This window comes from Cibotium barometz, chromosome 17 (genome assembly GCF_041138505.1).
Source record: "Cibotium barometz isolate CiBa-2024 chromosome 17, ASM4113850v1, whole genome shotgun sequence".
In the NCBI taxonomy this organism is placed as follows: domain Eukaryota; kingdom Viridiplantae; phylum Streptophyta; class Polypodiopsida; order Cyatheales; family Cibotiaceae; genus Cibotium; species Cibotium barometz.
The window spans coordinates 52,321,302-52,340,791 of NC_141062.1; the positions used below are offsets into that span (position 1 = coordinate 52,321,302).

General features: G+C 46.1%; 1 protein-coding gene across 1 annotated transcript in view; it reads right to left on the minus strand.

The window, feature by feature from the left end:
- Positions 1 to 2,205: 2,205 nt before the first annotated feature.
- LOC147630161 (syntaxin-22-like) overlaps positions 2,206 to 19,490 on the minus strand; it is a 29,402-nt gene continuing 12,117 nt past the window's right edge. The window contains exons 2-7 of the mRNA XM_086811806.1: positions 3,884 to 3,977; positions 3,612 to 3,751; positions 3,299 to 3,379; positions 2,933 to 3,090; positions 2,746 to 2,846; positions 2,206 to 2,602 (exon numbers count right to left, since the gene is read on the minus strand). Of these exons, the coding sequence (XP_086667932.1) occupies positions 2,537 to 2,602; positions 2,746 to 2,846; positions 2,933 to 3,090; positions 3,299 to 3,379; positions 3,612 to 3,751; positions 3,884 to 3,977 (640 nt within the window). The 3' untranslated portion in view covers positions 2,206 to 2,536. The remainder of the gene's footprint in view (positions 2,603 to 2,745; positions 2,847 to 2,932; positions 3,091 to 3,298; positions 3,380 to 3,611; positions 3,752 to 3,883; positions 3,978 to 19,490) is intronic.

Below are 19,490 nucleotides of genomic sequence, written 5' to 3' on the forward strand. Positions count from 1 at the left end.
TCTCATAATACTACTAATATGTAGTGACAATGATTTATTTTCACATATAGGTGGATTTTTTAATTCATGTAAAAGATCTCCTAAGACAAGCTTAACATGACTACCAATCCTCTGAACAATATGTGGATTGTTGTGATATTTCTAGGGATTATCTTTAGAGATACTTGAGTGCTTATACTTTGATAGGCTGTAACAAATAAATTTAATTTGTTCTGCTAATATGATTGGAGATATCTACTGGTTCTTTTGGGATTACTGAGAAGCTAGTTATTTTTTCATATAATAGGAAATAATATTGGATCTCTTTATAGAGATCACTAGGTAGCCAATTATATTTCAATTTTTGAATTATCCTTTTACTTTGGGATGATAGTATATTCTAGACACATCAAGGGAAATGATCCCATCATTACATAAACCATAGGCTATTTGGGTGAGATCTATAACACGTGATAGGTCCTTTGATACCTGCAAGACACACATGGGCTAACTCTTTGTTTGTCTGTTTGGATGGATGCAGGTAACATGATCTAATCTCTCAAAATATTTTTGTGGTTTATGCTCTACAACAAAAAATTATTTGTCACTTAATGGAGTCACTGGCTCCACGTACTTGTAACATGATTATTGTGCACAAATCTATTGGTATATAATCATGTTCAACGTTTTTACTCGTCAAGTTGGATAAGGTTCTTGGAGTTTTTCTAACTGCTGATGTAGAAGATTGAAAACACACATAAATGCATTCATGCATGTATATACGTATACAAACACATATAGATATAATACAAATACATATTTATACAATACAAATTCAACATCAGCTAATAGATAAGGAAAAGAGCACAATGATACATACACAGTGAGATCAGGATCCTTGCAATAGCAACCACATAGACCACATGACATCAGCTAGAAGCTTCTGATGGGCAATGCATGTAACATGCCCATATCCAAAACACTAGAACAAAAAGTATGCTAGAAGTCATACAGTGCGTGTGAAGGTCACAACACCCGCAAATCGGACCATAACCATGCCATGGCAAGCTTTGCCATGCTTGCCATGGAGCTCACATAGAAAGCCGCCACATGCAAAGCATCAAACAACATCAAACTACATGCTATCAACACACCCCTGAATTGACTATCACCATGCCATCGGGTAGAATCTTGCCATGGAGATCACACAGAAAGCCGCCACATGCAAAGCATATTGCATGCTCTCGATTGTGTGTGAAGGTAATAGCACCGACAAATTGGACCAACACCATGCCTTGGCTTAGAAGCTTGCCATGGAGATTGCATGTAGTCGACTACACGTGAAGGTAACAGTAGCGGCAAATTGGACAAGCACCATGCCATGGCCTAGAAGCTTGGAGATTGCATTCAGTCGAGTGCACATGAAGGTAACATCACCAACTGTATTTGCAAATCCACATATTACTAAAAGTGCAAGGTTTAAAAACCTTTGAAAACTTACTTCCTTATTTCCTTAAAAAATTAATTAATCCAACCCAAAAAAACATCTTGGGTGCTTATAGATATAAATAAATATATATATATATATATATATATACAATATATGTATGTAAACTAGCATAATAGCAACCCAATTAATATCCCAACTCTTGCAACTACACAAAGTAAAAATACACTAGATATGTATGTATGTATATGTGTGTTTTAATGGCCAAGCTAATGGGTACACGTTTTTATGGTTATTATCTTATTGCTTACCACGGTCCCGATGAACATTTGTGGTGACAGAGATCAAAGCAAGCATGATTGTAAGTAGATTTTTGCCAAATAGAATGTGTGGTATCGAACAAGGGGGAGACACTTCCTACATCCATGCTAAAGTGTGTCATGATCTCAACGTGATGATCCAATGATTTGTTTGAGATCAAAAACTCCTACTTGACAGTGTGGGTTTCATGGGGTGAGGTGCTGGACACTTGGCAAAAGGGAATGAATGCACAGGCAACAAGAGAAAACCATAAGATTGGAGGGTAAAGATTAAATCAATCCAAGGGTTCAGATTTGATGAGAGAATTTTACACTTGTTTAAAAGTGTAATTAGGCTTTGATTTTTCATTCAATTAGCAAGTAAAATTATCCATTTGATTAGAAATAATTAGGGATTACTTGTTGGTTGTACATTAGTCCCTAATTTCAATTTAGTTATAAAAATGATAAAATTATTCATTCAATTAATCACTTATGTGATAGCAATCTTTATTTGTTAAGCCAATCCAATACGATCATGAGATTTCCAATAAACAAAGCACACTCCAATCACCTCAAAAGACTTCCAAATCAAGAAGCAATATTGGCTGTCAATGGTCGCTACTAGCTATGTATTCTTGAGAGTCCAACTAGGTCTAGAATAAATATATGGACAAAGATATCTTAAAACCAATATACAATGGCAAACCCCAAACTTGTAGAAAATCAGAGTCTTCAGCATTTATTAGATGGGGAATCATCGCAGTATGAGATGGGCTCCAAACCTAAGCAATTTCAAGCCATTAAGAGCTCAGGCTGCAAGTACAATTATGACAATCAAGAGTGCCACCCCAAAAATAACTAGTAGCAAGCATGCCTGCACCATAGATGACGAGCACACATTGTGTTAGAACACGAAAAAAGGTAAGGCTGTAGCAGAAAGCACTCACCCATAACACACTAACGACTATAATGCTTTCAAAGGAAGAAAGCAAAACTAACATCCAAAGAACGCTATACCAGAGAGGAGATGGATTTTTGGCTCTGGGCAGCCTTTGAAAGCTGTCTATTAGCTTGAAATGTTGTTGCACGAGAGCTCTCAATGTTGGAGTCAATGTCATCTATACACAGCCAAGATGTGAGACATCAGGCCGGCAGCAATAACTGTTTGCATTGTAATCCATGCATATGGCCAGTCCTCACTCACCAATCATTACACCTTGTTCGTGGACTAGAACGGCAAGATCCTTGAAAATCTCATGGACTTCTCCAATCTGTTGCTGTATTGTTTCGATTCCTTGATCCCGTTCCTCTATAAGAGCCTTGTTGAACACCCTTTCGTTCTCCACTGCAAGTACTTCCTGTCTGCACAAGTTTCAAAAGATAAGTAGCAAAAATTGTGGATGTGTGGTGCACTGTCAGTGGCCCGTGCCTTAGTGGCTATGGTACCACGCTCCCCAGCAGAGGGCTGTGTTTGAAACCCGACACCTAGTGTAAGGGTGTGCACATGCGCCCGCGCATGTGTGTGTGGTGTGTAAGTCTCCAAGAAAAAATTTCATGCACTCTTCCTTACCTCCTTTGCTCCACCAGTAGAGCCCACTGTTCTTGATCATACATTTTTTCTGCTGTCAAGTTCAGCTCACTTGCAGTATACCTGGCCGCTCATGAAAAGCACAGATTTCACAACCGTAGCATAAGCATCCAAAGAAGCCTTTGATATACTGAGTCCTAGACATTTGTGAACAGAAACAATTGTGATCCAGACAAACAAAGACTAAAAATGGCATGCCAGCATACCATGCCATCAGGGTCTTCCAGAAGACAACCCCAGATTGGTTTGCCACTTGCCAAAACTTTGCAAAGAAGGAACTAAAATTACAACGTACATGGAAGGCAAAACCGCTTGCGCAACAAATGGTGCATAGGTTGTTTCACGCTCGGCAGCAGTGCGTTGTGCATTTTGGAACTCTTTTAATACAGCTTGAAAGTCCTTGGCAAGCTTTGCATCCGCTATTTTCTTACCAGGCTGCTCATCTAACATACACTTGATGTTAAACAGTGTACAAAAAAAACTGGCCTCGAAATTAATTCGCATATTTTTCTTGCAAAGAAACCAACTCATAAACTAATTCCACTGAATAACAAGCATATCTTTTACATTGACTTCACTCCCATGATCTGCCTCACTAGCAGCCTTCAGTTTTGCAGACGTTTCTTTTGCCAGGTTTCCAATGTGTTGCCTCGTTTTATGTCTGCAAAAGAACCACAAAGGAAAAGAAACATAGAACAAAAGCCTGTGAGTGTAGACAACATGTGGCATAAGCAGTGTTACCTGGGACAGTTTTAAAATTTTGAACAACATTTTCAAAACAGATGAAACGGAATGGTTTTCAAATTTGGCTGCCAAAACAGCGTAAACGCTTGATAGCGTACAGGTAGAAATGAGGTTAAAAAATGCTTTTCTTTTTCACTCTTAAGGATATTTAAATTTCATAGAAAGGGAGAAGTGGATCAGCCAGAGAAGGGTGTTCGAAACAGGGTAAAATTTTGTTTCTGCTAAAAATCTACCATACCCTTGTTTTCAAAAACAAATAAAGTGATTTGATGAAGCCTTTTCACTGAAACAAGTACCAATTGAACCGAAACATGTTTCCTAGCATAAAACAATTTACATTCGCACAAGGAGGATCAAACATAGATTGATGCACAACTTACTAATCACACCTGGCGTAAAACAATCTACAATCCCACAACTAGGATCAAATACAGATTGATGCACAACTTACATGAGAGATGAGAAGAACAACGCTTCCTTTGCTAATTGACCAAATACTAAGGATGGTCATTCCCAAGACCAGAACTTAGATGGCATATGTCACCAATCCCTAATTTTGCAGAGCTCCTTATGTTAATCTTGAGCATGTGTATGGATCTGGTGGTAGCATATGCCACTTGGAGGCCAAGGACATGACAGGATTATTTTTGGAATCTCTCTGGTCGATACAGACACTCTAGTGCTGAAGCCTAGATTCATGGTTTGTACAGGTGCTTGTGCCCTGGGGCCAATATTTATTCATGGTCTGTATAGGTGTTTCTACCTGGGGCCTGTACATATCTTTGGTCTGGACAGGTATTTATATTTATACTTGGGACCTGTAATGGATTTTTGGAGTACAAATGAGTTGATAGGGAATTTTTCCAATCTTCAACGTATGCATGTGCATGAATGATTTTATTTTACTTTGTGTGACTTGTTTTGACTGTATTGACAATGCCTGGTTTTACTGCCTGTGTTGTCCATGCCTATGGACCATAGTCACCAGAAACGAGAAATGGGAACGGAAACGTTCGAGGAATGGAAACGGGGAAACGAGTATTTAAGGGTGGAAACGGCCGTTTCCTATGATACTATGACTTGGGAAACAAGAAATGGCCATGGAAACGGATGGGGTCTTGAAATGGAGAAACATGTTTCTAGGGACTGAAACATCTGTTTCCTGTGACTATGCTATGGACGTGTGTGCTGCACACCTGTTGGGACTAACACGTGGTCGTATGGGTTTTGTGCGTGTAAATGTTACATGCGGAAGCTTTGGGAGACTTCTTTCAGCCCTAAACAAATCCTAGAACATGCTTACTGCAAAACACATATAGAAGATAGAGAAGAGATAGAGAGATAGCTGAGTATTCAGTATATTCTATATTACAAGAAGGTAAATCTTGGCTAGCCAATTGGCTGCCTCATCAAAAGGTGGTAAAACACCTAGATCTATGACTTGGCTCCTAAAAAACCGAATGATCTAACAATGAGTAGGTATAGGGCTGGAAACCCTCCATGGACTAGCCGATCTGCTGTCGGCCAAGTCCAAGATAAATATTCCAATATCCTGCTGTAGCCGACAGAGAAATACTGCATCAAAGCTGGCCTATAGCCTCCTGTCCTCTCCACAAGGTTCTCCTGCCCAAACCTAGCAGCACAAGCTTCGAAATCTGGTCCTTAATAGGTTCTAATCTGGTTCTTTATTTGTTGCCCCTTCAGGAATTAGCCCTAGAATCAGCCTGCACATGTCTTGCACATGACATCCCCCTCTGCTAAACTTGATGACGGGATTCCAACTTCTATTCTTAGATGACTGTCATCATCCCATTGTTCATTCTTAGAGTCCCAAACCTGTCATCCTTCCCTTCATGGTAAACCTTTTCACTAAAAAACTTGCACTGTTCTCCAATTCCAATCCAAATCTGATGAAGATATGTGCATTTGTTCCATCATGTCCCCTTTCCCTTCATGCCCTATCCTTGAACACTTTCTCTAGGAGGATCATCCTCCCTTGGAAGCATTGCCTGAAAGCCTTCCATGGTGTGCCCCAAGTGGCACCCGCCGACTCAAAGGATTGCCATTCCCCTTGGGTGTTGTGGAACACCACCAACCAACCTCCTGGGAACTTCTTCTAGGTATTGTGTTCCTTACCTTGGACTATGCACCTTCATCTAGGACTGAATTAGTGTTTAGCCTTGCTGAGCTTGATGCTCTAATACCAATGTTACATGCAAAAGCTCTGGGAGTCTTCTTTCAGCCCCAAACACATCCTGAAACATGCTTGATGCAAAATGCATATAGAAGATAGAGAAGAGATAGAGAGAGAGCTGTGTATTCAGCATATTCTATAGTACAAGAAGGTACATCCTGGCTAGCCAATTGGCTGCCCCATCAAGAGGTGGTAAAACACCTAGATCTAAATCTAAATCTATGACTCAGCTCCTAAAGAACTGAATGATCTAACCATGAGCAACTGTGCCCTTTATATAGGGCTAGAAACCCTCTATGGACTCGCCGACTTGCTGTCGGCCAGGTCCAAGACAAACATTCCAATATCATGCTGTAGCCGACAGAGAAATACTGCATCAAAACTGGCCGACAGCCTCCTGTCCTCTCCACAAGGTTCTCCTGCCCAAACCTAGCAGCACAAGCTCCAAAATCTGGTCCTTAACAGGTTCTAATCTGGTTCTTTATCTATTGCCCCTTCAGGGATTAGCTTCACATGTCTTGCACATATGATCATGTTACTAAGGTTCATGAAGATAGATTCACACACTGGCGGGGTTGGAGATGTCCCAGGATAGGACTAAATCACACTGTTGGGGACTATGATGGGGGGACTACCATCTGGAAGGGTCACACGACACGGGCACCCAAATTGTGCGTGGAATTATCAAGTTTGGGTCATTTAGGAGCAAAAAAACAGTTATAAGTGACTTTCAACTATTTTTGGCAGTTTTATTAAAAAAAGAGCTCTTATCTTCAGCGAAAAAGCAGATCGCAACTCATCATGTGGAGTTTTTCACATGACAGCAGGAGTCACAGAAATACCTCGTTTTGTGTGCTGGTTGATCTTGGCCTTTTTATGCCAAGCATCCTAGAGTTTTACCCCCTTCTGAAGCTATTCATGTAGTCAGAATCTACATCAAAGCTTTCGTTGGATCATCCTTGCTTGCTGTTTTTGTTGGTTGCTAGAACTTTTATGCTTTCTGGCACTTCTCTTCATGGAGGCACTTGCTACAGAGCTGATTGCTTGCTGATTTTCTAGTCAAGAATTCTTCTCAACACTATTTGGGGCATATTGTTTCAAAAGATGGTGTGCGCATGGATCTAGTGAAGATCCAAGCCATCAAGGATTGGCCCGTGTTTTCTTGGGCAATGTTCTTATTACAGAAGATTCACATGACACTTTGATTCTCTTGCTTCTATGATCTTACGAAGAAGAAGAATAGTGTTCAGATGGGCTCAACTTGAGAAGGATGCCTTTCATAAATTAAAGGACGCTATTATGACAGAACCAATTCTCACTGTACCAGATTTACATAAGCCTTTTTGTAGTGGAATGTGATGCATGTGGGGATTGCATAGTGGCTGTCCTCAATCAAGAGGGACATGCAATGGCTTTTGAGAGCTGTCATTTACAACATGCAGAGCTTCACTTGCAGGTTTATGAGGAGGAGTTATTGGCTGTGATTCATGCCTTGACCATTTGGAAACATTATCTTTTGGGGGCTGAATTTATGGTCAAGACAGACCATCAAAGTCTCAAGTATTTTCTTACTCAGACAAAGCTTTCGGATAAGCACATGAGATGGGCAAATTTCTTGTACATGTTTCATTTTCAGTTTTTACACACATGTCATGGCAGATGCCTTGTCCACAAGGCCAAAAGTTAGTGCTGTTACTACTACCTATCATCAAGATTAATCTACCAGATATGTATTCTTTGGATGAAGATTATTATTTTTTTTCCCGAGAAGAAGATCCTTCTATCAGTTAATGAAAAAAAATGGCCTTAAAGGGCTAGATACAACCACAAAGGGCTAAAAATGAACTCGCCTCTTTTAAGGGTGAAAAGAAAATGATCAAAAGGGGAAGAGACACTTCTCCTCTGGTTGGCCGCTCTATGGGGAGGAAGGCTATCTCATACAAGGGGAGGAGGGGGGGGGGGGGGGGGGGGAGGGGGGGTGGCAACTACATAGGTGTTCTTGTACTGGGCTGCTGGCCGACTGGAGCTTCTCAGTCGTGGGCATTCATCTGCTGGCCGACTGCATTTATGCAGTCGTGGGACCATTTTCAGCAGTCGTGGGCACTTTATATGCTGGCCGACTGCTCTCCCAGGGATGTATATATAGGCCCCTTGCCCCCACCACTTATTCAGTTTTCTCGGGATCTTGTGTATAGAGAAGAGTTTACACACCTATCTCTCTGTGTTTCTTGTGCTGTTTATTTTCTGCAGTCTACTTGCTCTTGTCTACCCAAGTTTGGTTATCATTTCCGCTGCATATTTTGACATGGTATCATAGCCATAGGCTCTAGACAGATCTTGGGCGTTTTCTGAGCAAGAGGGGGAGTGTTAGGCTGCTGATTGGTGGACTGTTTTGGGCTGAACGGGAAGAGAAGGTGCAAGAGGAAGGCGGGCAAAGGTGCAAGACAGCCACTTGCAGGTTTTCAGTTCCCCCCCCCCCCCCCCCCACCCTTTCAGGTTACTCTCCGCGATGGCAGATTTACTAGAGATGGCTGAGAAGCACGTGAAGATTCCGACTCTCCCCACGTTCCTAGTGGATCGTCAGTTGGACGGGTCCAATTACGGCATCTGGAAGGTCATGATGGAGTCGGTTCTGGAGTCATATGACCTTGCTGATTTTATTATCATCAGGGTGCCACGGCCGGAAGCTGAGGAAGGGGAGTTATTATCGACGAGGAAGGACCGCGAGGCACAGGCACACATGTGGGACCGTGTCAACGCCAGGGTCCGGTTGTTTATTTTCCTCAATTGCACACCACAAGTGATCAATCATGTGAAGCACATGACGCTGGCGAGAGGCATATGGGAGCACTTGGCTTCTTTGTATAACAGGGTGTCACCCATGAAAAGGATCTCCTTGGAAGTGCAGATGCGGGTTATGAAACCTGCAAAGTCTTCGACGATGCGGGAACACATTAACAAGCTGCAGGCCCTTCAGTAGGAAGTTCTACAAGCTGGGAAAGAGATATCATCTGAAGATATGGCCATCACTTTGCTTTCCCACTTGCCTGGTCAGTATTCTGCTTTCTATTCCTCGTTGATCACGAGTGGCAGGCTCAGCACCATTACTTGGGAGGAGCTTGCGCCAATGGTCCTGGACCAGGAGGAACGTTTCACGAACCCTCCTCACGGCGGAGGTTCGGAGGCCTTAACTGGCCAACGGTCGAAAGGCCGGAATACCAACAAGGGCAAAGGGAAGGCTTCACCGGAGAAGTCTTCTGAGAAGAAGCCTAATCCAGAACGAGAGAAGCTGAAGGCCGAAAGATCTTGTAATGATTGTGGCGAGAAAGGCCACTACTGGAGGAAGTGCCCTAAGCGGACAGGGAAGAGTGTTGATTCCTCAGCCTCAGCTGCGAAGACTCCGGCATTTGTGCACTTAGAGATGGTGGACTCCGATGCTTCATCATCTTCGAGCGAGGAGGCAGTTGGCTTCACCGCGAAGGATACCCGGGAATGGATTCTCGACAGTGGTGCTTATTCCATCCCGTGACTTCTTTCTGGATCTGAAACGGCAGTCAGTTTATTGGCGATAACTCCACTATTCCGATACATAGTGAGGGCCGGATGCAGATTATTCCCGACGGCAAGGGGGGCAAGCATGCTTCCCGTGTTCTTTATGTCCCTGCTTTGGGTTTTCATCTTCTGTCAGTGCATGAGGTATGCAAGATTGGCTTTCGGGTGGAATTTGAGGAGCATTCAGTTGCTCTAAGGGACCGTGAGACTGGCAAAGTTGTTTGGGAAGGCGGTGTGGAGAATGGCATTTACAAGCTCTTTGCACTCTCCTCATTGACAGGTTCTCAAGTCGGAGATTTGTGGCACTTTCGTTTTGGCCACTTAAATGTGGATGCATTGAGGCGCGCCTTCCGGGACCAGATGGTGGTTGGCTTGCCAGATGTTGGTAGTAGGCAAGGACGTTGCAGTTCTTGCATACGTGGTAAGCAGCACAGGGAATCCTTTCCGAAGCAGGCTTCCAGGCGGGCTTCGAAACCATTGGAGTTGATTCACACTGACTTGTGTGGACCTCAGCAGATACCATCTTTGGGAGGATCTCTCGATTTTATGCTGCTGCTTGATGATTGTACCAGATTCACGTGGGTCTACTTTCTTTCCCAGAAGGACCAAGCTTTTGCTCGGTTCAAGAATTGGCACGTGATGGTGGAGAAAGAGTCTGGATTTCAAGTCAAGACTCTCAGGGCTGACAAAGGAGGTGAATTCTCCTCGACTGTATTTTTTCGATTTGTGCATATCATGGCATCAAAAGGGAATTGGCCAATACCGGATCGCCTTCGGAGAATGGAGTTGTTGAACGCAAGAACAGGACTGTGGTGGAGATGGCGAGGACCATGCTGGAGCATCGTGATCTTCCTCGTCCACTTTGGGGTGAGGCTGTGGTAACGGCTGTCCATACCATTAACCGCTCTCCGACGACTTCTGTACCCCATATGACTCCATTTGAGGCATATTTTGGCAGGAAACCCGATGTCTCGCACTTCCGTGTCTTTGGGAGTGACGCGTATGTACATATTCCGAAGAAGCAGAGGGGGAAGCTTGACTCCAAGTCCCGCAAGTTGGTATTTGTGGGGTATAACTCTCTTTCCAAGGGATACAGATTGTATGATCCAGATAGGAATGAGATTGTTGTCAGCCGGGATGTGGTCTTTGACGAGCATGTTCCAGCATCCACTGTCGAGGAGCCGCCACTTCTTGGAGATCCAGAGGAGTCTGATGATGATTCCCAGTCTATCATTCCAGTTGATTCACCTCAGTCATCACAGGAGGTTGAGCCCGCAGCTGGAGTAGAGCCCCCGCGACCACAAGAGGCTCCACGATCTGTTCGAGTACCTAGGTGGTTGTTAGACACCCTTCGGGAGTCAGGTGTCACGGAGCTACCCTCCGAGTGGACCACAGAGGACGGCCCTCGAAGATCACATCGAGTCCGAGATAAAAGCAACACGGCGGAGCTTCTTCAGGTGAACTATGCTTTGATGTCTCGTATCATGCGGGATAAAGAGCCCACTTCCGTAAAGGAAGCCCTTTCACAGGATACTTGGAGGAAAGCAATGCAGGTGGAACTTGATGCCATCGAGAAGAACAACACTTGGGAGTTGGTACCGAGGCCGTCGAAGCGGTCAGTCATTGGTGTCAAATGGGTCTTTAAGACCAAATACACGTCTGATGGGTCGGTGGACAAACACAAAGCCAGGCTTGTGGCTAAAGGTTATGCTCAGCGGCCAGGCATCGACTACGAGGATACCTTTGCACCGACAGCGCGGATGTCCACGATTCGGACCGTTCTTGCCCTTGCTTCTTCTCAGAGGTGGCCCGTGTATCAGATGGATGTAAAATCTGCGTTCCTTAATCGTGACCTGCAGGAGGAGGTGTACGTTGAGCAACCTCCACGCTTTTTTGTTCCAGGATCGGAAGGGATGGTTTACAGGTTACATAAGGCATTGTATGGTCTTAAGCAGGCTCCCAGGGCTTGAAATCAGAAGATTGATTCCTTCTTTATTTGGACTCGATTTCAGAGATCGGTTGCAGATCCGAACCTGTATCTCTTTCGGGAGCGCGGCATGGTCACACTTATCATCCTTTATGTGGATGATCTCATTCTCACTGGCGGTCATGTGGAGCACATTGGAGTGACGAAGGCTGCCTTGTCAAAGGAGTTTGAGATGACCGACTTAGGCTTACTCCGCTTCTTCTTGGGATTGGAGATATGGCAGACCCAGAGGGGGGTTTTCGTCTCTCAGCAGCGGTATGTTCATGAGTTGCTTGAGGCCTTTGGGATGGAGAACTGCAAGCCTATTACTTCGCCGATGGACCCGAACACAAAGTTAACCGTTACAGATCCTTGTGAGCCAGTTGATGCCTCGCAGTACCAGAAGTTGGTTGGTTCATTGATCTGGTTGCTGAACACCAGATTGGACTTGAGCTTCTCCGTGGGGCTGCTGAGCTCTTTTATGCAGACGCCATTGAAGTCTCATTGGGACGCAGGATTCCGGATCTTGCGGTATTTGCAGAGTACGAAGGATCTGGGACTCTTTTACACAGGAGGGAAAGGTGTCAAGCTCCAAGGTTGGAGTGACTCAGATTGGGGAGGAGATCCAGACACGAGGAGATCTACTTCAGGATACAGTTTTACCCTCGGCTCACGAGCAGTTTCTTGGAGCAGCAAGAGGCAGCCAACTATTGCCCTTTCTTCGACAGAGGCAGAGTATCGGGCTGCTTGTGAGGTTGTATGGCTGCGGAGGCTGCTAGGCGAGATTGGGTTTCCACAGAGGGAGCCCACAGTCATCCAGTGCGATAACCAGAGTTGTATAGCTATTGCTCGGAACCCGGTTTTCCATGCCCGGACCAAGCATATAGAGATACAGTATCACTTTGTACGTGAGAAGATCTTGGCTGGTGACATCTTGCTACTTTATTGTTTGACGGAGGACAATGCGGCGGACCTCTTCAGGAAGTCTCTACCTCAGGCTACGCTCAGGCGGCACTCCAGCTCCCTTGGGTTGGTTTCAAGGCCAGGAGCTGAGAGGGGGTGTTAGAAGTCATCTCCTGTCTATATTCATACACCAGGGCCTCTGTTGTGGGTGTGCCCGCCCTATATAAGGTGTTTTATCATTTTTCCACACTCCCCATATTTTTCCCATTTTTTCCTAGTGGTGGGAGGGTTGCCAGAGGATGCCGGGAGCACTCCAGTGCTGACCGACTGCATGTTTATCAGTCGTGGGCTACTGGGCTGCTGGCCGACTGGAGTTTCTCAGTCGTGGGCATTCATCTGCTGGCCGACTGCATTTATGCAGTCGTGGGACCATTTTCAGCAGTCGTGGGCACTTTATATGCTGGCCGACTGCCCTCCCAGGGATGTATATATAGGCCCCTTGCCCCCACCACTTCCTCATTGAGTTTTCTCGCGATCTTGTGTATAGAGAAGAGTTTACACACTTATCTCTCTGTGTTTCTTGTGCTGTTTATTTTCTGCAGTCTACTTGCTCTTGTCTACCCAAGTTTGGTTATCATTTCCGCTGCATATTCTGACATACCGACTGCCAAACTCCTGTGGGCCATCAACCAAAGAAAGAGGGTGATCTTTCTAGGCCGAAAGCTGTCCCCAAGCCTTTTCCAGAAATCTAAAAGGAAGCATTGTGATTGTGATAGGCCCTGAAACTGCCAATGTGCTGTTGCTGCCGATGTGCTCTATCACAGGCATCTGGACCCTACGGCCTATTCGCGCTGTATGTGCAAAGAAGGGGGCATCCAGAGTCTCCTCTCAATCCACAGGATCATGCCAAGTCCACTCTCCCGGGTCCCACTAAAGGCACGTGAGAGGTTGGCACTCCCATTTCCATAGCCGCCATAATCTCTCCCTAGCCACCTTGGCCGGTGCTAGGTCTATGTGTCATTCCAGTGCCCAAAAACCAATCATCCTCACCCTCTGCAAGGTGCAACCACTGAAGTCCTCCAAGGGAAGCTCATATCTCTCTAGTCTGCCATGGGATCCAATAGAAAAAGTGAGTTGATCATTGTTCTCATTTGCTCCGTGGACTGCCACGAGGATATCGTGTCTCATAAACACGCCTAGCCACAATGGGGGGGGGTCGGCTCTGGGATAGGAGTCAGCCACTCCTGAGGGATAGCTGAGTCAATGTCGATTCTTACCTGTCCGGCCTCTCTCCTGCACCTCCGGGGGTAACTGCCTGTGTGCGATCCAATCTCCAAGCGATCTGGCTGGTCCCATGCTCAAGGCGCCCCAAAGATACATACGGTTGGGCTACTAACATGTGGCAACTGGGTAAATGGATCAGGGAGTTCCAGACCAAAGGCTGCCGAAGCCGCTCCTCTGAGGCAACTGGAGCTATCTGTCTGAGGGCTGGCCTGAGATGATCCCAAGCACGAAGTAAACTGGCCCTCAAAAGCTGGGCTTGCATCTCTGTGAAGATCCATCCGGTACTCTATGGCCAAGGGTCCCCAAGACCCGGAGTGCGGGCTGAAATCTGGGCCAATAGGAAATCCTTCTAGGGCTCACCACCGGGAAGGAGTCCTCTAACAATCAGCTTGCCCAGTAGGGCACAGCTCTGGATAGCTGGGTCTATGAGGCTTAGCCCCCCTTTGCGACGTGGCTGAATGATCACTCTCCATGCTACCTTGGCCTGGCTGGTCTCCCATCATTGCCGGCCCGTAAGAAGTTCCAGATCAATCGTTGTACCTCGCCAGTACAAAGGCCCAGCACGAAGTGATGTACCACATGGTGGCTAGAAGTACCTGGTTTGCCACCACCACTGTACCTGCTAGGGAGAGCCTCGCCGAGCTCCAATATAGAAGCTGCTTCTAAATACTCTGAAGAAGCGGGGCGAGCTGCTGCTCGGGAGAGAGATTAATGCTAACCTGGCAACCGAGATAACGAACTGGAGTGCCCCTTGGGATCCACTTGAAAGCCTCAATTGGTCGCCAAGTCAGGGCAGGTGCTGAGCCTACCCACAAACCACACGACTTGTGCCAATTGATTTGCGCTCCTGATGCGCAGCAGAAGATCTTGATCGCCTCCGCAAATATCTGGAGATTCCCCACATCTCCTGCAAGGAAAGCTGCACTGTCTTCTGCAAACTCTGAGTCCAGCAACTCAACCTGCGTGCGGAGGAGAAGGTAATCCTTGAAGCCCAGTCTCCTAGGCGGAGAGAAAACTACTCATGGCCTTGGCAACGAATAGGAAGAGGTACGGTGCCAGAGGACAGCCTTGTCTAACAGAGCGGGAAAGGGGGAATCAGTCGCCATGGGCTCCCTGAATGAGAACCTGGCTGTGTGAGGTTGAGTAAAGTCCTGAGACTCCACGAATCCACTCCATGGGGAATCCCATCCTGCTCATGGTGCCCTCTAAAAAGATCCAATCCACCCTATCATAAGCTTTCTCAAAGTCTAGGAGTAGCACAATGAGTGTCATGACCCTGTGTATTTGTACAACGTATCTGAACATTGGGCAGAACATCTATTAAATGTGCACACTTGGGGTCAAGAGGACTCAAGGTATTATTAAGGCCCTTTTTCCATAACCCCATGTGGGGGGAGGACAATGGTTTGGTGGGGACAAAGGGTTAAAAACCCAATAAAATAAAAGAACCCCTTAGCATCGTGGCCCATTTGGGGGGGGAAGGAGGACCCTTTCTTTTTGGAGGAATCGAGCTGCAGTTGCACGTCTCTCTCTCATGCTTTTTGAAGGGGAAGCTGGCGGGCAGTCTCCAGGCGGTGTACAGAGGCTGAACAGCAGATGTTTTCCCTTTGTGCAACAGGCCAGCGCATAGGGGCTGTCTCCCTTTCTCTTGCAAAAACAGGCGGGCTTGTCTGTTCACTCTCTTTCTCCTAGTGACTGGCGGGCCGCAGGGAAGCGCAAGCCTGGCCGACATGCTGGTCAACAAGAAGCGCAGGGCTGGACTGCAGCAGTCGGGCTGCAGCACGTTGGCTTTCTGGCTGGTGGGCTGGGCTGTAACACAGTGCAGGCTCTCTTTTCTCTCTCTCTCGTCGAAGAGGTAGACCATAGGAGAAACAAGAGGAAGGCAGCGGACTGCTGCTGTACAGGGATAGCCGCCTACTTCTCTCTCTCTCTCTCTCTCTCTCTCTCTCTCTCTCTAGATACAGGCTGGTGGGCGGCATCAGACGCACACAAGTTAAAGTTTCTCTTTCTTCCGGCTCGTTCGCTGTTCTTCGGGAGTGTTGGTCCCTTGTGAGAGGAGGGATTTGCAGCCTAAGAGGGCAAAAACAAGAGCAATTCTAGCATGTTTTTGGAAGGGTTCGTGGGCTATTTTATGGCAACGTGCATGGGCCAATTGGCTGCGTTTTCAGGGCCTCGTGGATGTACCTTCTTGGCAGATTAGAGGTGAAGTACAGTGTGGTGTATTAAGCACAGGGCTGTGTGAAGCCTCTATGCTAAGAGGACCAGGGGACCGGCAATTTGGACATGCATATGTATAAGCATGTCTGATCAACAAGAAGACTGTGACTATGACGAAGAGGAAGAGGAGGAATCCACTCCTGAGAGAACTGAATTTGAGGATACACATGCAGAAGAACAGGCTGCAGTGGATGCACGTTAAACCCAGCCAGAAGAGATGCCAAGTAAAGAGAAGAGGATGCCCAATCTAAAGCCCGATTGACAAGGGCAGTGGATGTGCTTATGTAGCTCAAGCAAAGTGAGAAGTTTGCTGAATTTATGAGGGCCCCTTCTGAGCCTAAGAAGAAGAAGAAAAAGGTGCATTCTAGGAACCCACCTCAGGTCAACAGTGGTGATATCCCACAAGATCTTGCTTAAGGATAGTTTTCCAACATGCAGAACACTTACGATGCTAACCCACAGAATTCCTTTTTCGGGCAGCCACCTATTCCGCAGCAATCTTTGCATCCAGGCTATTTTGGCGGCGGTTCCGTGTTCCAATCTATGACTGGGGGTTATCCTCAAGGAGGCATGGGAAAGCAAGGGAATTTTGGTGCTAGTTATCAACCTGGAATGCAAGGCAACATGTATGGTGGTATGCAGCTCGGAATGCAAGGAAACATGTATGGGGGCATGCAGCCCGGAATGCATAGTGGAATGTTTGGAAACATGGGTGGATCAGCAGGATTGCATGGTATATAGGGTGTGGGAATTGGCAATGTTAACCCTTGTATGGGCATGAATTAAGGGGGTAGCAATGTTGTAAAGCCACTTCCTTACAATAATCTAGCGCCTTTGGGTAAGGCGAAGGATTATAAGGAAGGGGGAGCTGCAGTGAAATTTAACACATTCAATGGGGGAAAAAAAAGGCTCAAGGCTCTTACCTCCTTACAGCAATTTGATGCTGCTTTTTCTGGTGGCAATTACACTGAGTCCTCGAAAGTGAGTGTCACCATTTGGCCACCCAATCGGTCCACCCGTGCTTTCTTATCATGTATGTACATTGGACTGGTGTCCATGGCAGTTGTTTATGCCGGGGATTGGTGCCACTCATGTGATACTGTAGACTTGGCTTTCCGTTGGGACTTGTGCCTCCGTGTACATGCCCGGAAATGCTTGGTGGATTGGTGTTCCATTGGGTCTGGTACCTCGTGTACTTGCCTGGAGCACGTCTATTTTGGTATAGTCTCATGAACGGGGATTGTCCATACCAATGCTGCATTGCATAGCATCTTTATGTGCTTGCTTGCAATTGGAAATTGCATGCTGTTTTCATGCTTGCTTGACCAATGTGTAGTTTCGGGTAAGGGGACGCCTACTCGTGAACCGTGCGTGTGAAACTGTCTGCTGACATGGTTATGTGGCATGTGACAGGTGGTAAGTATTGGTCATAAACTTGGCCTTAGGAGCTAGCACTAATTTATAAGTGAGTGTGCACACACTTCATTCCAAATGATGACTCTGAAGAAACATCTCCATCCGTCAACATGTTGCCATCCGAGTCGTAGTCAAGCTCTCTGACCACCGGCACTGTAGCAATGGCGTCACTCCTATCTATGGGCCCCTCATCTAAGGGATGATGATGATCATCATCATGTGCAAGAGACTCGCGTTGCTGACCTATCTGAGCACGGCCTCGACCACCTAGACTGCTAGTAGAAGCTCCATGAGCATCAGCATCTACAATACTCATAGCTCGTGATCGAGCACATGTAACCCTACGATCTATGCTCTCAAGCTCTCTGTGGAGCTCTCGGTATCTCCTCCTGCTTGTCTCGCAACCGGTCCTCCTGAAGCTGAGCCTCCGCATCACTAGTGCTCTCGATATATCTCCTCCTGCTTGTCTCGCAACCGGTCCTCCTGAAGCTGAGCCTCCGCATCACTAGTATGAGCGAGGAGCCTATCGAAGATAAAAGGGATCCACCTGCCACATGTGACATGGCACATAACACGTATCAAGAGTCAATACTCAATGCTGAGCATCCATTAGGACTCAAGATTCAATACTCGTGACTCATGAGGTTACACATATGAAGTTTAATAATAAACATTTTGAGTTGGCAAGTAATTTACCTCCTTCACACCAGTGGTTGTCTTGAGTGTGCGAACTGATCATAAAATTGCTCTTTGAAAGCACTCCATGTACGGGCAACTGTCCTATCCAAACGCTTTTGCCATCCACCAATCATTTGCAGTCTCTTTAAGATGCATACCCACATGTCTGAGCATAGATTTCTCCGTAAATTCCTCAGTGCAAAAGGCTATCTCAAATTGCCTTATGAAAGCAAGTGCCTTGGTAGTATCCAACTTTCCATTATAGCTCTCGAATTTAATGTCCTTGTCCCATGATTTGAACTCTTTGGCCTTCTTGCCATGACGGGCATCCCAACGCTCTAATACATCCTCCTCCTCGTCATGCCTACGTTGGCGACGATGCCCAGATCTAGGGCTGATTTCCCGCGTAACACCCTCCACTCTAGATGGAACTTTAGGAGCAGGAGCATACCTAGAAGGTGGAGATACCACCGACAATGCATGAAGATCTTCTATATCTCTCAAATGAGCTGAAAACCCCTCATCATTCCCACGAGCTGCATGTCGATGTACATCATCTCCTCGGGCTGCATGCCCCCTCAAATCTATTGCATGGGCTGCAAGCCCCCTCAAAACACTTGCTCGGGCTGCATGCCCACTTACATCACTTGCTCGGCGTGCGGCCTGCCTGCCCTCTCACAACATCATCGGAATTCCCTTCACGGGATAGCCTGTGAGGCTGCCGTGTGAAGACCCACTTGCCCTCATCATCGGAAACAACTTCGCCACGGCTTTTTAGATAAGCAACCGCCAACTCTCAAGGTTTGTCGATTCCCATCTGTTGGGCAATTGCATCAAAAGTGACCACATCAGCCTTGACATGCGACTTTGATTCTATGACCCTCTGTACATTAGGATCTCTTTGCAAATGTAACTTGGTTGAACACAATGCTAATCAATACACTTAAATACACTAAGATTTGATGGACACTTGCTCAAATACAAGAAGTAAATTGCTGAATTCTGGCCGAAACGGCCGACCCCTCCCTCAAATAAAGTATATTGATCTTGGGAGGATCAAGTACATAGTGTCATGGGCATTTCTGACCAGATTTCCATACCAATGCATATGAATACAGTATTGCAAACAAGTGGTTGTTGATGTAGACTTGCAACCCACACTACCCTCTCAAGTGCCCATGTTCCCTACCATCATCTCTCTATTGTTCCACCAACACATG